Source organism: Podarcis tiliguerta (genome assembly GCF_965153285.1).
Source record: "Podarcis tiliguerta genome assembly, chromosome: 10".
NCBI classification, from domain to species: Eukaryota; Metazoa; Chordata; class Lepidosauria; order Squamata; family Lacertidae; genus Podarcis; species Podarcis tiliguerta.
The window spans coordinates 65,035,584-65,062,982 of record NC_139543.1 but is presented as its reverse complement, the minus strand read 5'-3'; the positions used below and the strand labels follow the sequence as shown (position 1 = coordinate 65,062,982).

Sequence of the window (27,399 nt, the reverse complement as noted above, 5' to 3'; positions counted from 1 at the left end):
GCCTATAGAGTGAGATGAGCGCACAACCCTAGAGTCTGTCAAGACTGGCCTGTACAGGCAGGGGTACCTTTACCTTTACCTTATGTTTTTAAATGTTTATACTTCTTGCATGGTTTTCCAGCAGGAAATTGCTAAGTAAATAAATAATAAAGCAAACCAGGTAGCCTCAGCCAACCTTGCAGACAAGTAAGAAACAACTTATCACTACTGCGCTCCCCCCAGGAGCTTGAGCAATGACTTGCCCAGAAGAAATTGGTAGTTTTTCTCTTAGCGAATGACTAACCCACAGCCTTGGAGAAAGTAAACCCTACACAAATCCAGAGCGGAGTCCTTAAGATGGCTGGATGCCACCTTGTACACCTCCTTCCGGCAACCCCTGCGACCAAGCTGTTGTCAAACATCTTGCTCTGCTTTCCTTTGGACCACATCAGCTAGGCTGAGAGGGGGGTCTTGTCACTTAGACAGCCTAGGACCTCCATACACATTGCCTAGGCCTGAGCCCCAGAAGGGTCACTTAGGTGCTGCCAAGGGAGCAGTTAGGAGTTACCGGCCTATGCAGCCACAGCAGGCGCTGTGATTCTCCAGTGGTTTGACTTCACCCCAGAGGCACACTCAGTTGTCTGTCAAGACAGATGGATGCCAAGAACAACAACAAAGGTACAGTGGTACCTCATGTTGCATAACCTCCAGGTTACGGAATCTTCGGGTTATGGCCGCGGCAAACCCGGAAGTGGGTTTGCTGCTTGTGCGTGCGCAAATGCGGTCCTCCAGTTACCACTGCATTCATATGGCACCTCAGAGTGTTCCAGGGACTTCACATTATTTTGTGAGCCTTTTAACAACCCTGTAAACTAGGTCCCATATTGCAGTTGAGGAGTTGAGGATGAGCGAGCATACCTTAATTTAAGCCGATGGAGAATTCACAGCAGAGATGGGAGTCAAGCCAGCAGCTTCCCCATTCATAGCTCAAATCTCTTTGCTGCTACAGTGCAGCATCTCCCTGTCACAGGAGCTGCCAATCAGCTGGCATTCTGAAAAAACCAAGGATCCTAAGGGATCCGTCATTGGTTACTACAGAGATTTAGGAACCAACATCCCATGGCTTTTTTCCCATGTTGCCATTAGGAAGAACATTAGGAAGAACTTCCTGACAGTAAGAGCTGTTTGACAGTGGAATTTGCTGCCAAGGAGTGTGGTGGAGTCTCCTTCTTTGGAGGTCTTTAAGCAGAGGCTTGACAACCATATGTCAGGACTGCTCTGATGGTGTTTCCTGCTTGGCAGGGGGTTGGACTCGATGGCCCTTGTGGTCTCTTCCAACTCTATGGTTCTATGATTCTATGATTCTATCATAGCACTTAGGAATCTGACCCATGCTGGGCTATGTTTGTATGGAAACAACTGTGTAGGCCCTTTGCTCCATGGGAGAGGAAGTTAAAAAATGTTGATTTGTGGTGTTGTTTAGAGTGATGTTTTAAACGTTGCCCATTCTAAATCTTCATTTAAAACCTCCTTCCCAAAGTTAGGCCTAAGTCTGAAAGTCTTATTTTCTGTTTAGGCAAAGGGTGAGAGCCAAGCCAAATATTCATACGCTCCCAAATTTTGAACTGCAAAGCTAATTTTCCATGTGCTAAATAAAGTTCTGTTACTGTTTTATGCTGCTTTTAAGTCTCACTGATGTGCTAAGTAGGGCTAAGCCATCTACAGTATCACTCCTCTGCCTTTAGTTTCAATGCAAAGCACAATAGCTCAGTTGGTAGAGCATGAAATTCCTAAACCCGGGTTGTGGGTTTGAGTCCCACGTTGGGTGAAAGTTTCTAGATCTCTCAGTTATTAGCCATGATTGCTTGATGCTGAGAGACTACAGTGGTATTTGTTTGCAGATAAATATGGTGGAGAGAAAGTTCCTAGGAATTCTAAGATTGTGACAAGTCTTTAGAAATGCAAATTGATTTTAAGTAAGATGGAAAGGTGTGAGAAAATGCAACTGCTTACAATAGTTGCTGTCGAAACTAATTTTACTAGATTCCATTTCCCTCTGTTAACGCAGCAACTATCAGATGAGTACTGAGGATTCCACCCCTTCTCCAAAATGAGAATCTCAGTGTGCAGGGAATACTTTGAATAACCACTATCCCACTGCCCCAGGAGTGGGGAACCTCAACCCCAGGGGCCAAATGTGGCTCTCCAGGCATTTCTATCTGGCCCCCAGGACTCTGCCCAGGCCACATGCCCCCCCATCAGACCACACTCCTCACCAGCCCTTATCCCACCCTCCTTGAATGTGTGCTCTGAACTATGATTATGCCTACTGCTTACCTGGGAAGATGTAGTGGGAAACTCTTCTCCTTTTTTGCATGGTTGGAATGTGTTTTTAACATTCTGTTGGGAGCCGCCCAGAGTGGCTGGGGCAACCCACTCAGATGGCTGGCATATAAATAAAAAGAAGACGAAGAAGAAGTTGTTGTTGTTGTTGTTAGTCCATCACCCTGCAAACTTCTGCTTTTGGTTCCGCTGCAGAAAGTTGCCCATGTTGGAATTCAGCCCTTGGGTAGAAAGAGGTCCACACCTCTCTGCTACAGCATCCCTAATATCGGCTAACATTTTGCTTGCTCAATGTCAGGGAACTGCCATCGGAGCTGGAGGCGGAGAGAAGGCTCCAGAGGGATGCTGGAGAGGGTCCCAGCAGGGAGAGAGGCAGCCCATCCGCTGGGGAAGGAAATCAGCGTAACACCACTGGAGAAGGGGGGCAGATGGGGGAATCGGAGAGGTGGCTCCAGGACTCCTCGCCGGAGACCAGCGGAGAGAGTACGGGTACTCCGCTGCCCACACCCTCCCTGCGCAGAAGACTTCTGCGCAGGGAGAGTAGGAGGAGACTGGGTGTCAAACAGCTTTTATGCTGGAAGAGGTTCAAGAAACGCCCACTGACGGATTCTGCCAGCGACTGAGGCAGCCACGAAACTTGAGGCTGTCCAGACAGAAAGGGTTCAACCAGGTAACCTAGCCAGGAGTGGCAACAACTTACAAACGAGCAACCCCTAGAACCATTACACTCAAGCTCTTCCATTTTTGCAGTGGAGGAACTCAGGCCTTTAGGAAGTGTAAGGCACTCCATTGCATCCTGCCCCCTCCCCATGCCATACAAAATGACTAGGATTTCTTTCTCTCTCTAATAACTGGCTTCTTGTGAGCTGCTGTCAGATTGTTGGATTGCAGGCAGCTTTACGTGCAGCAATTGCATGTTGATTGCCCTCCTAAAAGACAAAGTCCAGCAACTGGAGGAACGTGTAGCTACGCTCCAAAGAATTAGAGAGCTGGAGCTCTTCTTGGAAGCAACAGAGCACACCGTCTCCACCAAGGAGGAGACAGGGGACTCCCCTGAGAAGGAGGCTAGTTCACCAACACAGGAGCCCGATATGTGGAGAAACGTGACTCAAAGAAGTAGGAGGCCCAGGGTTCGCTCTGATTGTCTAGAAATACACAATCGCTTTGAGGTCCTCTCCCCTAGCATGGAAGACGAAGAGCAGACTCCATTTGAGGATCTCTCCCTCATTACAGTCGATCACGTATATGAAGATGAGCAGCAAAGTCAGTCCTCAGGGAATGTGCAGGCGACCTTGGAACGGACCGCTCACGGAAGAACCCTGACCAAACCTAAGAGAAGGCGTGTAGTGGTGATAGGGGATTCCCTACTGAGGGGAACAGAAGCAGTGATCTGTGGGCCTGACAAGATGTCTCGGGAAGTGTGCTGTCTCCCCGGGGCTAAGATCCAAGATGTAACTGAACGACTGCAAGGAATCATAAAACCCACTGACAAATACCCCTTCCTCTTGGTTCATGTGGGAACCAATGACACTGCAAGCAATAGCCTCCAGAAGATCAAAAGAGACTACGAGGCTCTGGGCAGGAAATTGAAGCAATTAAATGCACAAATCGTCATCTCATCTGTCCTCCCAGTTGAACGACGTGGCCCAGGGAGAGAGAGGAAAATAGTGGAAGTAAACAGCTGGCTTCGCAAATGGTGTAAACAGGAACGGTTTGGATTCTTAGATCACGGACTGCAGTTTCTTGAGGATGGACTTCTGGCAAGCGATGGGCTGCACCTCACAACGGTTGGGAGGAATGTTTTTGCCAAAAAACTAAGAAACCTCATCAGGAGGGCTTTAAACTGACTAATGTGGGGGAGGGAGACAGTGCTCCTGAAGGTAGGAGTCTATTAATTGATGAAGATGATCATCCAAATGTCATAGACCAAATGGAGCAAACAGCAAGTAGACCTAGTGGTGGGAGGAAAAAATCCTTAAATAAGAGACACGGGGGAATGACTAATGGACTTCAATGTCTGTACACTAATGCACAAGGCATGGGAAATAAACAAGATGAGCTTGAGCTCTTGGTACAGCAAACTAAATATGACATAATAGGCATCACTGAAACCTGGTGGGATAAGTCCCACGATTGGAATGTAAAAATGGAGGGATACAATCTATTTCAGAGAAACAGACCAGACAAGAAAGGAGGAGGAGTGGCGTTATATGTCAGGGATGTGTATACCTGTGAAGAGATCCAAGATTTAGAACCTCAAAGCCAAAGTGAGAGCATTTGGGTCAAAATTAAGGGAGAGAAGAATAATAGTGACCTCGTTGTGGGAGTTTACTATAGATCCCCAAGCCAAACGGAGGACATAGATGATGCCTTCCTGGAACAGATGGCCAAGCATGCAAAAGGAAGGGAGATAGTAGTAATGGGGGACTTCAATTACCCAGATATTTGTTGGATGTCAAACTCAGCCAAGAGCATAAGGTCAAACAGATTCCTCACTGGCCTTGCAGACAACTTCATTGTCCAGAAAGTGGGAGAAGCAACAAGAGGAACAGCCATTTTAGATCTGGTCCTAACCAATGTCGATGACCTGGTTAATGGGGTAGAAGTGGAAGGATCATTAGGCGCAAGTGATCATGCTCTTCTGAAGTTTACTATACAACGGAAAGGAGCAGCCAAGCATACTAGGACTCAATTTCTTGACTTTAAGAAAGCCGACTTCATAAAACTTAGGGAAGTGCTGGGTGAGATCCCATGGACAGTAATGCTAAAAGGAAAGGGAGTTCATGATGGCTGGGAGTTTGTTAAGAGGGAGATAGTAAAAGCACAACTTCAGGCAATACCAATGAGACGGAAACATGGAAGGTGCCTAAAGAAGCCAGGGTGGCTATCTAAAGAACTTTTAACTGAGTTAAGATTAAAAAAGGATGTGTACAAAAAATGGAAAAGGGGGGAAACCACCAAAGAGGAATTCAAACAAATAGCCAGCACGTGTAGACACAAAGTCAGAAAAGCTAAAGCACAGAATGAACTCAGGCTTGCTAGAGAGGTTAAAAGCAACAAAAAAGGCTTCTATGGGTATGTTCGTAGCAAAAGGAAGAACAAAGAAACAGTGGGGTCACTCAGAGGAGAAGATGGTGAAATGCAAACAGGGGACACAGAAAGGGCTGAACTCCTCAATGCCTTCTTTGCCTCAGTCTTCTCCGATAAAGAAAACAATGCCCGACCTGAAGAATTTGGAGGAAATGATTCAGCAGAGGAAACACAGCCCAGAATAACTAAGGAGATAGTACAAGAATACTTGGCTAGTTTAGATGTATTCAAGTCTCCAGGGCCAGATGAACTGCATCCAAGAGTATTAAAAGAACTGGCAGATGTGATCTCAGAACCACTGGCAGTCATCTTTGAGAATTCCTGGAGAACAGGCGAAGTCCCGGCAGACTGGAGGAGGGCAAATGTTGTCCCTATTTTCAAAAAGGGGAAAAGAGAGGACCCAAATAATTACCGCCCAGTCAGTCTGACATCAATACCAGGGAAGATTCTGGAGCAGATCATTAAGCAAACAATCTGTGAGCACCTAGAAAGGAATGCTGTGATCACCAATAGTCAGCATGGATTTCTGAAAAATAAGTCATGTCAGACTAACCTGATCTCATTTTTTGACAGAATTACAAGCCTGGTAGATAAAGGGAACGCAGTGGATGTAGTCTACCTTGATTTCAGCAAGGCATTTGACAAGGTGCCCCATGATATTCTTGTAAAGAAGCTGGTAAAATGCGGTCTTGACTATGCTACCACTCAGTGGATTTGTAACTGGCTGACTGACCGGACCCAAAGGGTGCTCATCAATGGTTCCTCTTCATCCTGGAGAAGAGTGACTAGTGGGGTGCCACAGGGTTCTGTCTTGGGCCCGGTCTTATTCAACATCTTTATCAACGACTTGGATGATGGACTCAAGGGCATCCTGATCAAATTTGCAGATGACACCAAACTGGGAGGGGTGGCTAACACCCCAGAAGACAGGATCACACTTCAAAACGACCTTGACAGATTAGAGAACTGGGCCAAAACAAACAAGATGAATTTTAACAGGGAGAAATGTAAAGTATTGCACTTGGGCAAAAAAAATGAGAGGCACAAATACAAGATGGGTGACACCTGGCTTGAGAGCAGTACATGTGAAAAGGATCTAGGAGTCTTGGTTGACCACAAACTTAACATGAGCCAACAGTGTGACGCGGCAGCTAAAAAAGCCAATGCAATTCTGGGCTGCATCAATAGGAGTATAGCATCTAGATCAAGGGAAGTTATAGTGCCACTGTATTCTGCTCTGGTCAGACCTCACCTGGAGTACTGTGTCCAGTTCTGGGCACCACAGTTCAAGAAGGACACTGACAAACTAGAACGTGTCCAGAGGAGGGCAACCAAAATGGTCAAAGACCTGGAATCAATGCCTTATGAGGATCGGCTAAGGGAGCTGGGCATGTTTAGCCTGGAGAAGAGGAGGTTAAGGGGTGATATGATAGCCATGTTCAAATATATAAAAGGATGTCACATAGAGGAGGGAGAAAGGTTGTTTTCTGCTGCTCCAGAGAAGCGGACACGGAGCAATGGATACAAACTACAAGAAAGAAGATTCCACCTAAACATTAGGAAGAACTTCCTGACAGTAAGAGCTGTTCGACAGTGGAATTTGCTGCCAAGGAGTGTGGTGGAGTCTCCTTCTTTGGAGGTCTTTAAGCAGAGGCTTGACAACCATATGTCAGGAGTGCTCTGATGGTGTTTCCTGCTTGGCAGGGGGTTGGACTCGATGACCCTTGTGGTCTCTTCCAACTCTATGATTCTATGATTCTATGATTGTATGATTCTATGATTCTAGCACCGCGTTCATTCAGGGTATAACCTGGAATTATTTATCAGCTGTCCTGGGTATTGAAGACTGGGAATGCACAATTACTCAAGCCTAGTGCTCACAAAGAACAGGTGAAGAGGTAAACCTGTTTTGAGGCTGCAGGTGGGGGCTCATAGGATCGAATCCTCCTGCATCCAGAAATATTTCCTGCACACGGAAAACTAGCATGTCAGAGAGAAGAATTCAAACTTGGTCTTTGCCCTGACATTTGGGTTTCTGCACATACAGTGCGTTTATAGTCACCCAGAGAATGTGAGTTATAGGTAGCCTATAAATCGTATTCATAAATAGAAGAAAATTTTGTATTTTGCTGTGAAGGAACATTATCATGTGAAAGCTCACCTTTCGTCGATACAATCTAGAAAGAGGGTTAGCTTTTCAGATGCTCTTGTTAAGAACGCAAGATGCCTAGAATATCTTTGGCTTTTAGTAGGCCTGTCAACATCTGTCTGAAACACCTTTTAGAGGACTTGTTAATAACTCTTGATGGACTGTCGGAAGGAGGAGCTATTGAATGGTGTTTTTGCTGGCGATCAGAGGTATCTTCTGAAGCGGGGTAGGGGGAAATCATAGTTCCTTGGGCCCCTTGGAATTTGATGCAGGGAACTAAGCAACGCGGAGGCATTTTTCCAGGCCTGCATTGGGCTGACATCTATAACTTGGAAGCTGTTCCCTATGAATTTGAAATGTTTTTCCAGCACCAACACTCATTCCCCTCTTAATTCATACCATTATCGGGCAAGAAAGCATATTTCATTCCCATAATAGATCAGATAATGATTGAACCAGATTTGAGAAAACCTGCAGCACAAAAACTGGCGGTTCAGTCTATTTCTAGCAGGTGCCGACTCAGTCAAGAGTGATTTGCTTTTGCTTTTGCTTTTGCTTTTTTTTAAGAGACAGAAATGTGCATGCCCATCCAAGCAAAACTGAACTGCCTAACACTTTTCTGTTTTTCACAGAAGGCTAAGGCTTTATCCCCGGGCAAAGTCTCCACTCTGGACTGGCTGCTGTAAATCCTCTGGGCCTTGGCAAAAGCTTGACTTGTTAGCTCGTTTTACTTAATTTGTGATGCTGGCACTCATTCATGCTTCAGCCCAGGGCTCTTGACTCAACTCTCCTAAATCGGGGCATTGACACATTTTAGAGGGAAGAAACATCCCCTCCCATAGCCTGAAAGGAAACTCTTCCAAATGAGATTCTTTAAGTTGGATTCAGAATAAAGGAAGACTTTGCACAGTTTCAGAATAATATTTTATTTTATTTAAAAAAAATGTTTGTTAAAATAACAAAATTGCATACTCATTCCTCCTTGCAGCCACCTTCCAAAAACTGAATAATTCTGGGTATTCCTCACTAATAGCATCTACAGGTTGCTTTCATGCTGGAGTTTTTAAAATTCTTGCAATTACTAAGCTTCAAAAGAGGGCTGTTATATAGTTAAGCGAAAGACGAGTGTGTACTGCAACCACTCTCGTGTTGCTAAGGTCAAGCCAGACAGACTTTTTTTTTTATGAAGTTGGGTAAATGAATATACAGAGGTTATTTAACAGTAGTAGAGCTAGAGAATCATTTTGTGATTGAACCGTTGGTTGTATCCGACCAAGTGCTACTCAGAGTAAACCTGCTGAAATTAACGGACCTAAATTAATCTCATTCTTTGATTTCAGTTGGTCGACTCTGAATATGACTAACCTGCCTTCCTGGGCTCCTTTGGGAGGAAAGACGGGGGGGGGGGGGACATTGAATACACCTCCATGTAGCTACATTGATTTTTTTTAAAGCTACACACCCTGACATAAACAAAAAGTGTCACATATTAAGGGATGTTTGATTCTAGATGACCAGCTATATTTTCTTGCCGCTACATACATAAATGTGTATATATATATTCTTGTGATTGTATCTAACACTGATGTTTTGCTCATGCAGCAGACTTTAGTTTGCACAATGGACTGTTCCTCCTACTTTCCCCTGCAGCTTCCTGCACACATGCAAAATCTGTTCTAGACAATTGGGGGACACTCTGGAACAGGTATTTAGGGGTGCTTATGGAGAGAACCCCTGGGAGAGAAACGGGAAATCCTGCTGTGCTAGTGAAAGTCCACTCACACAGTGCTGGATAAAACGGTGGTCAACCAGAGTTGTTTATGTTTTGCTTTTGGTTTATTTGGTCCGCTCTTCCTTCCTTGCTACTTTACACGTAACTTCAGTGAAACTCAGTAAAAATAAGATTTCTGGTTGGTTGGTTGGTTGGTTGGTTTGAGGAAGGAAATACGACATTTCTCTTTCTCTGAGGATATATATTTCCTTGGCCCTCTAGCAAAATCCAGCACACCTAGAATTTCTCCTCTGGTTGTGGTATTTTGATCCAAAGAAGCAGACAATCACGTGATGTGGAGGGAGATGCTGCAATTGGCTCCAATTGAAATGGTAGAGGTAATGGATTAAAAAAAAATAGCAGTAGAAAAATTGCTTATGGACCACAATTTGAGAATGGATTTCTCTGAAAATATGAAAAAGATACTATATACAGTGGTACATTGGGTTACATACGCTTCAGGTTACATACGCTTCAGGTTCCAGACTCCGCTAACCCAGAAATAGTGCTTCAGGTTAAGAACTTTGCTTCAGGATGAGAACAGAAATCACACGGTGGCAGCAGGAGGCCCCATTAGCTAAAGTGGTGCTTCAGGTTAAGAACAGTTTCAGGTTATGTACGGACCTCTGGAACGAATTAAGTACTTAACTGAGTACTTAATCTGAGTTACCACTGTATATATGTGTGTGTGTGTGTGTGTGTGTGTGTGTATGAATAAAGTGCTGTTGTGTACCATTTAATCTGTATACTGTATCTGATAAGTGAAATGCTTTGTTTTTGTACATTTCTTAAACCGAGTCATTCAGACCATGTGAGCTTACTTCTTGTGATCTCTTTATAGAAAGTTGTGCCGTTGTCTTAAGTAAACTAACAACTTTCCCTTTGCTTGTTTCTTGCAACAGAGGAAGAGGAAGAGCAGGTGCCCACTGATGGCGGGACTTCAGCAGAAGCCATGCAAGTACCTTTGGAGGAAGAGGGAGAAATGGAAGAGGAGGAGGCTGTCAACGATGAAAACTACTTGAGCAAGAGGCCATTAGAAAGTCCCGAATCTGAGGAAATGCCTGCCACCAAGCGGCCAAAACTAGCTAGCGTGAAAGGAGATAGTCCAGACGGGACGGTGGAACCGCGTGAGCCTCTTAGTTCCATCAATGCCCAGAAGGTGCCACCCATGCTTTCCCCGGTTTGCGTTCAGGATGGTGCTGACGTGGCTCCTCTCTCTCCAGAACCACCCGTACTGGCTCCCATTGCAAAATCGCAGTTGCCGGTTTCCAAACCGTTGGAGCCGAGAGCGTTCACACCTAAAGCAAAGGTGAAAACGAACTCCCCTGGGCAGAAAACGAAGGCGCCCAAAGTTCCTCCATCACCAGCAGTGGCCGGAAGCCCCATCCGCTCTCCAAAAAGTGGACCCAAAGAGAAGAAATCGCCGGGCCGATCCAAGAGCCCCAGAAGTCCTAAGAGTCCAAAGGTTCCGGTTCATGTCCCTCAGGTAGCAGTTAAGCAGGAGACCCCGAGTAGAACGCCCTTGGCAGCGTTAAGTGAAAAGATGGGGAAAGAGAATATCCAAATAAAACAAGGGCCAACCCCCGTTGACCCTGGGAAACCAAACAGTGAGAATCCGGCGAAGAAAGTGGCCGTGCTCGACAAGACAATTGACGATTCCATTGATGCTGTAATTGCTCGTGCTTGTGCTGAGCGGGACCCGGACCCATTTGAGTTTTCCTCAGGGTCAGAATCGGAAGGGGATGTTTTCACTAGCCCTAAAAGACTGTCTGTGTCAGAGACTACAACCCCCAAAGCTTCTGTTTCTGCTAACAGCAGCTTAAATAAAGCAGGAAGCACCCCAGTTCCTCCCTCTGGTGGAACGTCAAGCTCAGACATTTCATGGACGATGGATGACTCCATAGATGAGGTCATTCGAAAAGCAAATATGGGCCCTCCTGCCAATGTGCCAGCAAACTTCCCTTATTTCTCATCTCCCTCTGCTTCTCCACCAACTCCAGAGCCTCTGCTCAAAGTTTACGAGGAGAAAACTAAGCTGGCTTCCTCAGTAGAAGTTATGAAGAAGCTGAAGAAAGAGTTGAAGACAAAAATGAAGAAGAAGGAGAAGAACAAAGACAAGGAGAAGAATAAGGAGAAGAGCAAAGACAAGGAGAAAAACAAGGACAAGGATAAAGACAAAGATGGAGGCAAAGAAGTAAAATTTCCATGGAAGGACTTGATCAGAGATGATGACTTGGATCCGTACAAGTTCAAAATTAAAGACTTTGATGATGAGCCAAAAGTCAAGGTAAAAGATGGCAGCACCAAGAAAGAACGAGAGAAGCATAAAGACAAGAAGAAAGATAAAGGCAAGAAAGATAAAGACAAGAAAGACAAAGAGAAAGCTAAAGAGAAAAATAAAGGCAAGAATAAAACTTCGTCAGTGCCTCTTGTTCTGCCTCCCAAAGACCTGCCCCTGCCCTTGTTTAGCAGCCCGGCGGCCATGAAACTCCCGTCGCTGTTGCCGGCCCTCCCGACGATCCTTCCCGAAAAACTCTTTGAGGAGAAGGAGAAGCCCAAAGAAAAGAAGAAGGACAAAAAGGAGAAGAAGAAGAAGAAAGAGAGGGAGAAGGACAAGGAGAAGGAGAAGAAGGAGAAAGAGAAAGAAAAGAAGGAGAGGGAGAAGAAAGAAAAGGAAAAAGAGAAACACAAACATGAAAAAGTAAGCAATTGGTGTATTTTGTGGTTGGGTTCTTTATTGCTCAGCTTCCCACACCATAGCAGAATTATACCGGAGCAACATCTAAATATATGCTTCATAGGGTTCTGAAACAGTAAAATATTTAAACCTAAAAACTGAATCGATCGAAAGGATTTCACAGTAGTAAAATGAGGATAACGGAATCATAGAAGCCTAGAATTGTAGAGTTGGAAGAGACCCCTGGGCCATCTAGTCCAACCCCCTGCGATGCAGGAATCTCAGCTAAAGCATCCATGCCAGATGGAGGTTAAGGCTTTGTTCTCCCTCCACTGTCTGAGACAGTATGACTTCAAATACCAGTTACTTGGAATCACAAAAGTGTTTTCAGGTCTTGCTTGCAGGCTTCCCATGGACATTTGGTTGGCTATCTGGACTAGATGGGCCTTTGGCCAGATCCAGCAGGGCTTCTGTTTATGTTGATCTTTTAATTATGAAAGTTTAAAAAGTTAACAGATCCCCAAATCATACCTTTTTTGCAGTTTTCACCTTTACCCTACCCTAAGTCTTCTTTTAAAATTTGAGCATGTTCAAGTTAATGCACCTGTACTATTCATATAGGGCAGGCATGTCCAAAGTACGTCTTGGGGGCCTAATCTGGCCCGCCGGTCGGTTTAATCTGGCCCCTGCGGCAGTTTATTTCCTGGGGTAAAATCCAAAAAGCACCTCAATAACCTCAATCCTAAGAAAGCTCAACAATTTCAATCCTAAAAAAAGGTCAAAAGGGCCCTCATGGGTCGGCCCTCACTTCATCTAATCTGCCCCTCTTTGAAAAAAGTTTGGACACCCCTGAAAAAGGGGGGCTATATCAGTTTCCAAAGCATTACTTGAGGTTACATAAACAGGAAAGCTTGCAGTCTAAAAATGAATAGGACAACAGGGGTGTTGGAGGCAAGGGTAAAATGGAAATTTTATTTTTGACCTCTGTCTTTACTGATCCAGCACTGCATCTCCAAAAGGGTACTTTACATTTTCTGTCCTGTATGCCAATTTCCTAAATAAATTAGCTTTATGTACATCTAGCTGCTATTTTTCATTGGCGTTAGATTGCTTCCTCCACTATATAACAACAACAGCAACAACAACTTTATTATTTATATGCTGCCCATCTGAGTGGGTTGCCCCTGCCACTCTGGGCGGCTCCCAACAAAACATTAAAAACACAGTAAAACATCAACCGTTAAAAACTTCCCTTCAAGGCTGCCTTCAGATGTCTTCTAAAAGTGAAATAGTTGTTTATCTCCTTGACATTTGATGGGAGAGTGTTCCACAGGGTGGGTGCCACTACCAAGAAGGCCCTCTGCCTGGTTCCCTGTAGCTGTTTGTCTTGCAGTGAGGGAAATGCCAGAAGGTCCTTGGAGCTGGACCTCAGTGTCTGGGCTGGACGATGGGGCTGGAGATTCTCCTTCAGGTTTACTGGGCCGAGGCCGTTTAGGGCTTTAAAGGTCAGCACCAACACTTTGAATTGTGCTCGGAAATGTACTGGGAGCCAATGTAGGTCTTTCAAGACCGGTGTTATATGGTCTCGGCGGCTGCTCCCAGTCACCAGTCTAGCTACCGCATTCTGGATTAGTTGTAGTTGTAGAATTGTGCTCAGAAACGTACTGGGAGCCATTGTAGATCCTTTAGGACCGGTAACTAGTAACTGCTCCCAATCACCAGCCTAGCTGCCACATTTAAAAGTGAAACAAAACTCAGTAGAAGTTCTCCTGGCCATGCAGGAGAGGGGATGGGGCTCCCTTATGAGCCAGTAAACAATGGTTTAGCATTGCATGTGAACCAGGCTGCCAATGCTGATGGCTCCCCATAGCCCAACCATCAGCAGCGAGGGCTGAATTGGAGATACATTGGTGAGAGGCATCTGCGTTGTCTCAGTTAATCTTGTCCCCAGTTTCAGAGAGGCAGCGGTCCTCCTCTCTGAGAAAAGAGGAGGTCCTGGGGAAAGAACAGGCTTAGGCAAAGGAAGTTTGTCTCAACTCAAAGATATGTAGTCTGCTTGGGAGGAGGTGCGTGACAAGGTGGTATCCTTAGTGAGAAAATTGGGTCATTTGGGTTTTGGCAACTGTGTGTGCATCTTTTCCAACCTTCCCATTTTTCCATCCACCCCAGCCATTTCCCTCTTCACTCTCTCTCTCTTTACTTCTCTTTTTATTTTATTCTATTTAGCTTGCAAGCTTTGGGGTAAGAAATTGCACTTTAAATCCCCTTAATAACCAAACTAGGTAGGGAATTATACTTAACCCAGTGGAAAACAACATATAAATAAATACGTATAGATGACAATAGTTTTGGAATAACTAATCATAGCCACAGCCTTTCACAATACAGAGTGGAATTATACCAAAACCATACCATGCGAACAAACTCAAAAATAATTCCCGTGAATGTAGTTTTCCACTCCCATTCCATAACTGGTTCTTGTCTAGGTTTTGTCTCCTGTTTTTTTAGAATTCGGTGTAACATTAGGAATATAATGGAACAATACCACCTATTAAAAGTCTATTCTTCATAGCCCTAAAATATATTGTATTATAGGGAAAGCCATATAAGCCTGGGCAGATTACATTGACAAAGCTTCCTGTTACCTTGGTGAAAAGTCCCTGTCAAAAGATAAACTTTAAAGCCAGGCTGCATGAAAGAGTCCCTGGATAGAATTAAAATTTAAACTGATCTAGACAGATAAGCTTTGGAGAAGAAAAAAAGTCGAAAAAGTCCACCTCTTTGCTGCAAGTCAGGATTTTGAAAATAAATTTCCCCCCTTTTAAATCTCTTGAGTGATTTTCATTTTTTGCAAGGCTGCTCTGCTGGTGTCCTGGAAAAACGGAGAGTTTGAGCTTTATCAGTTGGTGCCCTGAGGTATGTGGCAAAGAAGCTAAATCCTTGAAGATTAGCAAAAAAAGAGGGGGGGGGAATGCAGCACATGGCAATAAGGGGCTTATATGACTACTAGTATTAGTTCAGGTGAAAGAAGTATTGCTTATACATAAAACTGGACAAATCCACTGACAATGTATTTTTAGTTAGCTACAAAGGAGTCTTATATTGCTGGACTTTACTTCTTTGGTGATTTGGGAAGCTTAGTAATCCACTGTAAATGCTCTTCTGCTGGCCCGAATTTCCAGTATTACTCCAGAATTGCAGCTCTTTAATTTTTAACCAATGAAAGCTCATGTTCCCTTAACATCCACCTTTTCCGTAACATCCACCTTTTCCTGCTTCTCTTGCATTTGCACGCATCTATTCTCTCTCACACAGACATACAGAGGTTCTTCTAACCTCCTGGTTTCCTGTTAAATGGAAAGACTCAGGTTACCATTTGGAACCTTTCCGGATTGTAAACAGTTGGACAAAAATTAGGAGACCCAAAAGTTAACCCTATAAGTAAGCAAGCTTTTGGGTGGGTCTCCATACTTGAAAACCAGTCATTGGGGGTAGAATCAAAACATGATTTCTGCTAAGATTTCTTTTCTGATTAGATAAAATGTCTGCTGCAACTGATGCTGACACTTGAAAATTTATTCCTTAAACAGTGTTTTTCCTAGAGTTGTTTATACAGTGGCATCTTTGGTGGCAACAAGCAGTAGGCTGTATTTAAGGTGCAGACTAAACAGCACACTGTCACACAATTTTCTGCCTCTTCCATTTTACTAGAACGTTACCCCCAGAAGCTGAATAGCAGGTCCTGAAGTCTCAATAGGATGTATTTCACCATTGTGTAGTTTAGTCACAAGCACTGGTGACAGCTGCCAGCTTAGATAGTTTCTAATAAAGTTGGCGAATTCATGTAAGGCAGGTGTATCGACGGTTGGCTGTATTTCTGTGCCACTTCCATTCAAGCAAATCGCAAAGTGGCCTACAAACCATGAACCTCACACTGCAGCATCACAGTTGACAGCACACGACTTACACAATTGGCAAATCATCACAAAAACAATTATTGATAATTATAATCTATAAAGCAGTGCTAACAAAACAGCAGCTCAAAAGCTAAACATTATTACATTATTAAACGGCCTCGTCTCCACCCCCATTGTTCTTCCCAATCGCTGAGGTCCAGCTCCGAGAGCCTTCTGGCAAGTCCCTCGCTGCAAGAAGTGAAGTTACAGGAAACCAGGCAGAGGGCCTTCTCGGTTGTGGTGCCCTCCCTGTGGAATGTCCTCCCATCAGATGTCAAGGAGATAAATACCTATCTGACTTTTAGAAGTAATCTGAAGGCAGCCCTGTTTAGTGACATTTTTAATGTTTCATGTTTTATCGTGTTTTAATATTCTGTTGGGAGCTGCCCAGAGTGACTGGAAAACCCAGCCAGATGGGTGGGGTACAAACAAACAAACAAACAAACAAATAATGATTACATTCACACACGCAAACATTAGCTCGGTAATAATTTGCTCTGCTCAGTCTATCAAGATACACAGCCAGTATATAAGGGACGCAGGTGGTGCTGTGGGTTAAACCACAGAGCCTAGGGCTTGCCGATCAGAAGGTCGGCGGTTCGAATCCCCGCGACGGGGTAAGCTCCTGTTGCTCTGTCCCAGCGCCTGCCTACCTAGCAGTTCGAAAGCACGTCAAAGTGCAAGTAGATGAATAGGTACCGCTCCAGCAGAAAGGTAAACGCTGTTTCCGTGCGCTGCTCTGGTTTGCCAGAAGCGGCTTAGTCATGCTGGCCACATGAAGCTGTATGCCGGCTCCCTCGGCCAATAAAGCAAGATGAGCGCCACAACCCCAGAGTCTGCCGCGACTGGACCTAATGGTCAGGGGTCCCTTTACCCTTTACCTTTAACCAAAGGAAAGACTACCAACAGAATGGAACTATAACAAGTGCCTGGTCTCCAAGACACATAGGCATGTGTTCATGGACAGCGGTCCTACTCCCATCCAGGGTGGTGTCCCCCCAAATCCTGCTGTCACCGAGAGATTGGATATAAGCACCACACACCCCTTTCCTTTGGACTCCCTATGAACAGTAGCAACCTGAAAGAACAAACAATGATATTAGCTTTGGGAGGCAAATGGAACTTCCCAATACAGTATATCTCTGAATGCCAGTTGCTTGGAAGAAAACAGAATAGGAAGACCCCCGTCTTTACTCCTTGTTTGGAAGCGCACTAGTGCCTTGGGTTGGCTGTTAATGAAACAGAACACCGGACCAGAATGTCTTTGCTCTCAGCCCAACAAGACAACTCCTGTATGCGTGTTTGCCAGCTCCTGTTATATAGCACATTGAATAAATGACAACAGACAATGACATACAAGCCTAGCCTGCTTTGTGAGTGTCTGCACTGAATCATAAAGCCAAAGACTGGAGAGGAAGGTGATTAATGGTGTTTATTAGGGCACCTTGCTGATTCATCCACTGGCTCTCGGCCAAATAACTTTGAATACATTTTTGCAAAATATCAGTGCCTCCTGAGGATTCTTAAGGAAAGGGACAGTTTTAAATGCAAAGACATAAAAAACAGACGGGAAAAACTACCACTTGTTAGTAGAAGGAAAAACCCTATTTATCTATCATCTATCATCTATCTATCTATCTATCTATCTATCTATCTATCCATCCATCTATCTTAGAAATATAGCATATGAGGTTTTCTATTGTAGAAGAACACACCAGAGCCAGAATGACTTCAACATGTAAACAAGTTCAAGGTCCATCAGCACTCCTAGGCCTATTGTATTTATTTCAGATGCGCTTTAGCTTTAATCTACTACTTAGAATACTTCCAAGGTTTTCCTCTGACTGCCCTTGTCTTCTGAAGTTAGGTAGGAGGTGACCAGAGAGGGCTTTTTAGTTGTGGTACCCAGTATGTGGAATGCCCTCCCCCGGTGCCAAATCCATCTTCCTTTTGACACCAGATGGCCTTTATATTTGGCTTCATCACCTGCATTGAAGGGGGTTGGACTGGATGACCCTTGGGGACCCTGCCAGCTCTACACTTCTATGATTCTAAGAAGACTCTGATTCCTGGTCCTTGGCGCCATTTAGGTTTCATTTCAAACCAAGTTTTTGGACGCCAGGTACCCTGGGGATGGCACTGTCTGTCCATTTACACAGTGCAATGTCATACAAAGACAGCACAGTTTTAAAAATTCCAGGTGAATATCACACTAAACCATACTGTCACAAGGAGTAAATGCAAAATCTGCCACGTAGCCTTTTCTCATTTTCACCAGAATCTGTTCCGTGGCAAAGTTACGTGCATCCTTTCCCATAAAATAATTTCCTGCAATGTCCCACTGTCAGTGTTGCATTTCTCTTTAGGATATGCAGCCCATTTAACAGTTAAATGTTTTCCCTTTAGCAGATGAAAGTGGAACCTGTTGTTCCTGCGCCTTCTCCCGTGATTCCGAGGCTGACGCTGAGAGTGGGGGCTGGTCAGGACAAGATGTAAGTATAAAGTAAACCCCATTTGATAAAATCTTGGTGGTGGGTGGGCTGGGTGCAGTGTCATCCCATTTGTTTATTTCCTCCCCCTGGCAAATCCTGTTTAATGAACTATTCCCCGATTTCTAATGAATATATTGCCTAGACAAACGTGCATGCTAATTGGCTTCCGTCATGATTTAAAATGTTTAATTTTGCAACCAAATAGAGCCTTTCTACTATTCAGGGGTAAGGGACGCGGGTGCCGCTGTGAGTTAAACCACAGAGCCTAGGACTTGCTGATCAGAAGGTCTGCGGTTCGAATCCCCGAGACGGGGTGAGCTCCTGTTGCTTGGTCCCTACTACTGCCAACCTAGCAGTTCAAAAGCAGTTCAAAAGCACGTCAAAGTGCAAGTAGATAAATAGGTACCGCTCCAGCGGGAAGGTAAACGGCGTTTCCGTGTGCTGCTCTGGTTCACCAGAAGCGGCTTAGTCCTGCTGGCCACATGACCCAGAAGCTGTATGCCGGCTCCCTCGGCCAATAAAGCGAGGTGAGTGCTGCCACGTGTCGGCCACGACTGGACCTAATGGTCAGGGGTCCCTTTAGCTTTACCTTACTATTCAGGGGTGCCATCTCCAGTCATACAGCCTGCGTGCATAAATTCAGGGCTTCTGTTTGTTTCTCCCTGTACTCAGACAAGGACACTGTTACTTGAAAGACTAGGTGCCCAAGTGTTTTCTAGCAATGAGGTCTGGTGGTACAGCCTTCCTTTGTGAGAGGGAAAGGAAATGTCTATGACATTGGTGGGGAGTTTCCAGCCCATCAGCCTAGTTAGGTTTTCCAGGCCATTTGGAACAAATCCTGCCCCACTCCCAGTGGCCTGACATCCTATATGACGTCCGGTGCTACCACTAGAAAATAAAAGCCACAGCTAAAAGCAAGAAGCTTCTGGAGCAAATCCAAGGTGCACCCTCAGTTCTTCCTTTGCAACTGTCTTGTTTTTATATTCTGCATAATGCACCCTTGTCCTTGTGTTGTAGAAAGAGGAGTATCCAAATTCTACATGCCTCCCTTGCACCACATTCACACTGTCGCGTACGGGGTTTGTTGTTGTTGCTACTTGGAAGTGGAATTATCTCCACAGTCGCACTGTACTGTGTTTCCAAAGGGCATCATGGCTGCAGGGACAACCTTCCCTCCCTCCTCAATTCCAGGTTTGAGAGGAACACATTCCAGTCAGTGGGGGACACACTTACCATGGTAAGTGGAGTTGTGCCTCGCTCCTGTCAGCAATCGTGCTGTAGCATTCTGCACCAACTGCAGCTTCCAGATCATGCGCGAGGGAAGCCCCACATGGAGTGCATTGCAGTAATCCAGTCTTGAAGTAACCAACACATGAATTACAGTGGTACCTCGGGTTACATACGCTTCAGGTTACATACGCTTCAGGCTACAGACTCTGGTAACCCAGAAATAGTACCTTGGGTTAAGAACTTTGCTCCAGGATGAGAACAGAAATCGTGCAGCGGCAGCGCAGCGGCAGCAGGAGGCCCCATTAGCTAAAGTGGTGCTTCAGGTTAAGAACAGTTTCAGGTTAAGAACGGAACTCCGGAACGAATTAAGTACTTAACACGAGGTACCACTTTACTGTGGCAAGATTTTCCCAGGAATGGCCATAGCTGTTTGTAATGGTTCTAGGGATTGCTTGTGCGTAAGTTGCCTTTACTCCTGGCTAGGTTGCATGGTTGAACCCTTTCTGACAGGACAGCCTCTATTCCGTGGCTGCCTCAGTTGCTGGCAGAATCTGTCAGTGGGCGTTTCTTAAACCGCTTCCAACATAAAAGCTGTTTGACGCCCAGTCTCCTCCCCCGTTGCCTGCGCCAAAGCTTTCTGCGCAGGGTGGGTGTGGGCAAAGGAACACTTGTCCCCTCTCCGCTGGTCTCCTGCAAAGAGTCCTGGAGCCACCTCTCCGATTCCTCTATCTCCTCCCCTTCTCCACTGGTGTTACGCTGATTACCTTCCCCAGCGGATGGGCTATCCCTCCTCCTACAAGGACCCTCTCCACCATCATCCGGGAGCCCCCTCACCGCCTCCCACTCCGATGGCAGTTCCCTGACACTGTTGAACCATTCGCAGTTGGTAAAAGGCCTTTGTAGCCACTGAGGTTACCTGGGCATCCCCAAACTGTGAACCTTCTCCTTCAGGGCAAGTACAACCCCATCCAGGGTTGGCAGCTGTCCCAATTTCTCGGACGCAGGAACTATTCACCCACAGTGCCTCCATCTCGCCAGGGTTCAAGATCAGCTTGTTGAGAACAAACTCCCTAAGGTAGCCTTACTTCCAGCTCAGGCCTTTTAAGGCAATAACCACCATGACGTGTAGAATTAACCTCTTGGTTTCTGTGCCTTTTTGTATCTTGTGTTGTCAGTATTTACAGAGCATCTTTCAACTTTGCCATTTCATTAGTATCTATGTGGGGAGGGGGGAACCTAAATGATGTAGAAACGTCTCTTTTTTTAAAGAAAAAAAAAGCTGAAAAGAAGCAGGTTGATTTGAGGGATTTATGCGCGCTGCCAGAAGGATGGAATTGGAAATTCTTTGCACCAAATAAGCAGAGCAACATCACTGTGGCTCTGCATCCCTCAGACTGTTTCTATTAAGGTCCGTCAATCCTGTCTTACAGAGCCTTTCTCTACAGATAAGAACATAGCTTGCTTTTTCGGTATTTGGTCGCCTCTGCTTAGACAAACAGCCAGCAAGAGATGGAGATTGCTAATTTCTAACATTTATTTAAAATGTCCATCTAAATTCCTGGCTTTGCTTCATCTAAATGGGTGCTTTGCTGCCCAGAGCAGGAGTCTCTGTTTTCACCCGCTTCTGCAATTTCCCCCCCATATTTGCCAATTGCCTATTTAAGTCTGCGCTTCTTAGTTCTCCTTCCTTCTGTGTCCTCTAGCCTCTCTTCCCTCCTTCATCTTGGAGGTGAGGTCAGTAACTTACTCTCACAGGAGTGGAATTACTATAAGTCTCCCTGCCCCTTCCTTTCCTGGTCACTTATTTCAGATCACATGTCATTCTTTCTCAGGAGCACCTATGTACTTGGCTATTATTCTGTGGTATGAAAGAGATAACAAGTGTTTCCGGACAGCTTAGAATTGGGAACCTTAAGGTCTGACTTCTCCAGTTCTTCGACCTGAACCTGTTGTTGTTTAGTCGTTTAGTCGTGTCCGACTCTTCGTGACCCCATGGACCAGAGCACGCCAGGCACTTCTGTCTTCCACTGCCTCCCGCAATTTGGTCAAACTCATGCTGGTAGCTTCGCAAACACTATCCAACCATCTCATCCTCTGTCGTCCCCTTCTCCTTGTGCCTTCAATCTTTCCCAACATCAGAGTCTTTTCCAGGGAGTCTTCTCTTCTCATGAGGAGTATTGGAGCCTCAGCTTCAGGATCTGTCCTTCCAGGGAGCACTCAGGGCTGATTTCCTTAAGAATGGATAGGTTTGATCTTCTTGCAGTCCATGGGACTCTCAAGAGTCTCCTCCAGCACCATAATTCAAAAGCATCAATTCTTTGGCGATCATCCTTCTTTATAGTCCAGCTTTCACTTCCATACATCACTACTGGGAAAACCATAGCTTTTACTATACGGACCTTTGTTGGCAAGGTGATGTCTCTACTTTTTAAGATGCTGTCTAGGTTTGTCATTGCAGGTTCACCTGAACCTGCTTGTGTCTTAAGATAGTCATCAGAGGTGGATAGTGACTGGGGGAAAGTGTCTAGAACTCCACCCTCAAGATACTCACCCAAACCAAAGATCTCTTTGACCACCAGGTGGACATTATCCCTGTCCTCAGACTTTTTTGATCTAGTGGTATGCTAGTCTGTTGTCTCCCGAGCTGCTAAATTGTATGGTTCCTGTTTTATTGTTTATGGATTTATTTATTTTTAAAATTGCTCTCGTAAGCCACTCTTGTTCAGATTGAACACGGCTGGATCAGGCCAAAGGCCCATCTGGTCTAGCATTTTGTTCTCACAGTGACCAACCAGATCCCTATGGGAACCTGAGCTCAGCAGTACTCTCCCTACTTGAGATTCCCAACAAGGTGCCAAGAGATTTCTAATAACATACACTTCTTTGGGCAGTTAACCTTCAGCATGTCCGAGAGTGGGTCTTGGACTTTGCTCTGAGCCTCTTGCCATCTCTCTCTCATACATACACACTCACTCTCACACACAAATTTCTTGGCCCACACTAAAATCCACTCTTCCTCAAGGATGGAAAGCCTTCAGCTCCAGCTACCATGGCCTACGGTCAGCGATGATGAAAGTTGTAGGTGCAAAATGAAGCCTCCCGTATCCTGTCAGGAAAAGAACCAGAAGGCAGTAGACTACTACCCAATGGGTCCATGTACCTTTATGCAAACCCCATTATCTGGACAAATGTCTTCTTCCGCCCTGGGCTCCTTTGGGATGAAGGGCAGGATATACATTTGATAAATAAGTTGCTACTCAGTTATTTGTTTTATCAGGGGCACCTTTTTGATCAATCAATGAGGCAGCATTTTGCAAAATAATGGTTAACCATTTATGTATTTGGGTAAGCAGCAGGTGATATGCACCATCTGAAATTAGGCTTTTGTTTATTTTCAGCAGTTCCTTTTTTCACACCCAAGGGATTGCTTATTCCAAGATGGTGCCTGCTGTGTTTCATTATATGCATCAACTAAAAACAGATAGAGCGCCTTCATTTCATAACATCTGTCTTACCCACAAGCAAATGCATAAAGTTCATCTACTGAGTTTCATATAAGACCCCTGTTACAGCCCTTCTGTTTACTCCAGCCTTCCCTGACCTGCTGTCTTCTAGGTGCAGTTGGACTCTTTAACTTCCACCAGCATGGACATTTTCAGAGTTGGTGGAAATGGTAGTCCAAAATATCTGGCGAACACCAAGCTGGGAAAGGCTGACCTATTCCGCTGGGTGAACCACCAGCAAATAAATATGCACTAACTTATTTAAAAACCGGATTTCCTTTGTAATAATTTAAATGCAGGTTTGGGTCACTAGATATTCAAATCTAGCTCTAGCAAAGTGTAGAGGACATGTTACATCCCAGGTGGTGGTTTCTTGCAAGTGCTTTGACTGCACACTAAAACCAAGTGGAAAATAGATTATAATCAGAGCATTTCTATCTTTGTAGTAAACAATTACAGCAACACTTGCATAAATGCCACATTAGAAGAAATTTACTGGATTCCATTCTAATGCAATTAGAGCTAATTTTGTTCTTTAAATGAATAAAAGGTCAACCAGTAAATCTATTTTATCTCAAGCCCAGGCCTCAATAAATTGTTTTATTTAATTTATTGTGAAAGATCTTATCCTTAATGGATCTGGGACTTATTAGTTTGCTGGGTTTTAGAGAAATCTATGACCGTTTTTTATATGATTTGAATGATCTGCTGGTGCATATGTGTGTGTTTTCCTGTGTTATCTGGCTACAAGATCACTAATTCAGTCTCTTTGGGGAGGCATTTAAGATTGGTTATCTGGAAAGGGCTTGTGTGGACTTCTTGAACTTAAATTGCCAATAGATTTTTGAGCAACTAATGTGTATCGTTGTCACAAACTGGCTTTTTTTCAGAACTATTGTCTGATTAACCTTTTTGCCAGCTATATTAATATTTCACACGAAGTCAATGTTTTTCTGCCAGTGGGATTTCTCTGGCATCCCCATTTACTACTGTAGTTTTTTAAAAAAATGTTTGAACCAAACCACTGGCCAGTTTCTGGTGGGTTGCAAAATGATTACTGGGAATCTTGCAAAGAATGCTGGACTCAGTGGGCCTTGATGTTGCCCAATGAAGCAATCATTAAGGAAGAGTTCAGCATCCAATTTAGTTGTACTTCAATCATTGGTGTCAACCTGGCTCTCTCCAGATGTTATTGGACTTCAGCTTCTATTATTGACTGTGTTAACTGAGGATGTATAACAACATCTGGAGGATGCCAAGTTGGGCGTGCCCACAACTGATCCTGTGCATTCTTTGAAAACTTAAAACCCAACAGCTTGGAAGAACATGACCAGTAATGATAATACATAGCATTTATATGACACTGTCACGTAGTCAATTTTTTTCAGAAAACCTTGCGACTAACTTTGTAATGCAGGTTGGGGTTATTGTTCTCATACTGCAGAGAGGAAAACTGAGGTTGAAAGAGAATTGCTTGACCGAGAGGTGAGATTATTTATCACTGTAGCACAGTAATTTTCGACGCTCGTACAGTGTCTGCCTTCAATAGAGAGAATCATGAATAAGATCTGTGTGACTAAGGTGAAGCTCTAGAATAAAATTTTACAAAGCTTTTACAAAGTTTATGAAATATTTTAAATGTTTATATTTTAAATTTAAAAATGGATTTAAATATTTTGAATCCATATAACAATGTATGGATATTTCACAGCAGTACAGTTTGATTTTGTCTTTATGGGATATATCAATCTATATCTATATCTATCTATATATGTGCATTTCTGCATTGCAGTGCCTGCACAAAGTAGGAAATTTCACATGAGCAGAGCCTGCAGTAATTTCACACCCTGTTCAGCAATTGCATTTGCCATGGTTGCAGTAGAGTTTGCTGTGGTCCAACACACAAAGTGTGACAGGTTGGCAGAGTGGACATGCACCAGGGGAACTGTGGCAAATTGCAGATCCCTCGCGCCTGCGCCCCAGAGTTTGAAGGTATGGATTTAACAGAAGAGAAAACCCCCAGGGTGAAGTGGTGCTAAGGGACTATTAAGCCTTGAGAAGCTTTGACTCTGACTCAAAATGACCAAAAAGCAGGACAAACATAAGGGAAATAACTTGATCCTTATAGAGGAGCATATAAGGTTTTTTTAAACGTAGCGTGTGTTACGCTCAGGTGCTACAGAGCAGTGTAGTTGTAGTCCAGCGATTCTTATAAATTTAAAACACCCAGAATTTGTCTTAGGATCCCTTCTTCGTCCTAGGCTCCTGGTGGGACAATGGTCCTCCTCTGAAAGGGCGAATAAGTAAGCCATTGTATGGTTTCTTTTGAACTCAGTGTGCCATTTAGCGACAAGTTATTCAGACTTTGGTAATTTAGATTACTGGCTTCATAGTGTTTGCCCACAATAGCCAAATAATGGGGCTCATTAAGCTCCCTGTGTAGGCCTATCCAAATTGTGTTTGCCTCTAACCTTGGCTCTCCATGTGTGGCTGGGGAGGGGAGGGTTGCCTCTTTATTGACTTGTCAGGCAGCGGGATTCCGTTACAGGCCAAGCCGCCCACGACCCATTCCATTTAGTTCCTTGTTTTGTGGTGGGGAAACAGGTAAAGGGATCCCGCTGGAAGGCCCCTCCTCCTGCACGTTTTTATGAATCGGACCACTGTTTGCCGCAGTTAGGGCACCGTGACCAAATCTTCCACAAGCTGTAACGCAAGCAGGAGGGAGCTATTGTGGGACGCAGCTGCGGGCAGTGTTGGTTACCCCGCGAGACACTTCCCATTCAGCAGAAAGCTCTGGAGGAGAACTTGACTGTGGAATTAAATAGGAAGACAGGGAACAAGTGATACTTTGGGGTGGGGGGGGGGAGAGGGAGAGAAAGCGGTAGAAGGCTTTAAGGCACAGCTGGGGCGGGAGACAGTGCGGACTTGGCAGCCAGTGTCTTCTGTTGATTACAAACCTAATGGCGAGCCCAATTATTGCACAAAGGAGCACTTAGCAGTGAATGGCTAAGCGCTAATGGTGGGATAACAGAATTGAAACTTTAGTGTGGCCCATTTTTCAGCCTTTCCCCGGGATCTCGAAAGGAGAATAGACTGGCTAAAAGCTACTTAGTGATAGAATTTTTCTTCAGGCTGGCATCTTTTGGGGGAGAAAAGGTGTTAAGCTGACAGATCGCGTGGTCCCAACATTTAGCATTGATTCGGTTCATTTTAATTTGCCTGCTTTGTGGCTGTTGTGATATATATTATTACCTTGCCCAGAGACTCCCAGGGATAAGATAAGTTTAAAATCTTCTCTCTTTTTTATATGTAGAAATGAGAGGAAGAGGAAATGAAATGGCACATTGTCATGGAAGGCTTGGGAATGTTCCTCATGTGTGGACCTTCCCCCCCCCCTTCCTTTCCTAAAAACATGCACTTAAGTGAACAGAAAGAGGCAGCAGACTTGGATCCCTTTCCTTTTGTCTGGCCTTTTCAGTGCACAGTGGGAGTGAATGCTCCTCATTGTAGGCGCTGTGCTGAGGGTATTAGCAAAGTCTGTCCTATCTCATCAGTATATTGAAAATTCAACTAGACATCTCTGGCTGCTGGTCAATGGCCAGCTCTGTCCCTGTGATGTCTAAAAAGGGGGTTTCTGCTTAACTCCTCTCATTCAAACCGTTACCCTTGAGATCAGGTTAGCCTATATGCAGGTGGGAGGGTTTTCAGTCCTGGAGAAAAGTGGATGTCTTATTCCAAGGGACTCCAGGGATACCCATTTCTCAGAACAGGAAGGGCAGCTCTCCATGACTTGTAGACAAGAGGATTTGAACCTTATCCTCAGAATTATAGCTATCTACATGTATCCTAGGGACGCGGTTGGTGCTGTGGGTTAAACCACAGAGCCTAGGACTTGCTGATCAGAAGGTTGGTGGTTCGAATCCCCGCCACGGGGTGAGCTCCCGTTGCTCGGTCCCTGCTCCTGCCAACCTAGCAGTTCGAAAGCACGTCAAAGTGCAAGTAGATAAATAGGTACCGCTCCGGTGGGAAGGTAAACGGCGATTCCGTGCAGTGCTCTGGTTCGCCAGAAGCGGCTTAGTCATGCTGGCCACATGGCCCAGAAGCTGTATGCCGGCTCCCTCGGCCAATAAAGCGAGATGAGTGCCGCAACCCCAGAGTCGGCCACGACTGGACCTAATGGTCAGGGGTCCCTTTACCTTTACCTATATT

At 44.8% G+C, this 27,399-nt stretch overlaps 1 protein-coding gene across 4 annotated transcripts in view; it reads left to right on the top strand.

Annotated features, from left to right (window-relative positions):
• TAF3 (TATA-box binding protein associated factor 3) overlaps window positions 1–27,399 on the top strand; it is a 144,081-nt gene that overhangs the window by 90,184 nt on the left and 26,498 nt on the right. For 2 of the 4 annotated variants that reach the window (XR_014502605.1, XM_083401909.1), the window contains exons 3-4: window positions 10,235–12,033; window positions 18,372–18,457. Coding sequence is in view for 2 of the 4 variants with exons in the window: in XM_083401909.1 (XP_083258035.1) it covers window positions 10,235–12,033; window positions 18,372–18,457 (1,885 nt within the window). In the remaining 2 variants the exon portion in view is untranslated. The remainder of the gene's footprint in view (window positions 1–10,234; window positions 12,034–18,371; window positions 18,458–27,399) is intronic. The other 2 variants (XR_014502606.1, XM_083401910.1) reach the window with 1 other exon arrangement.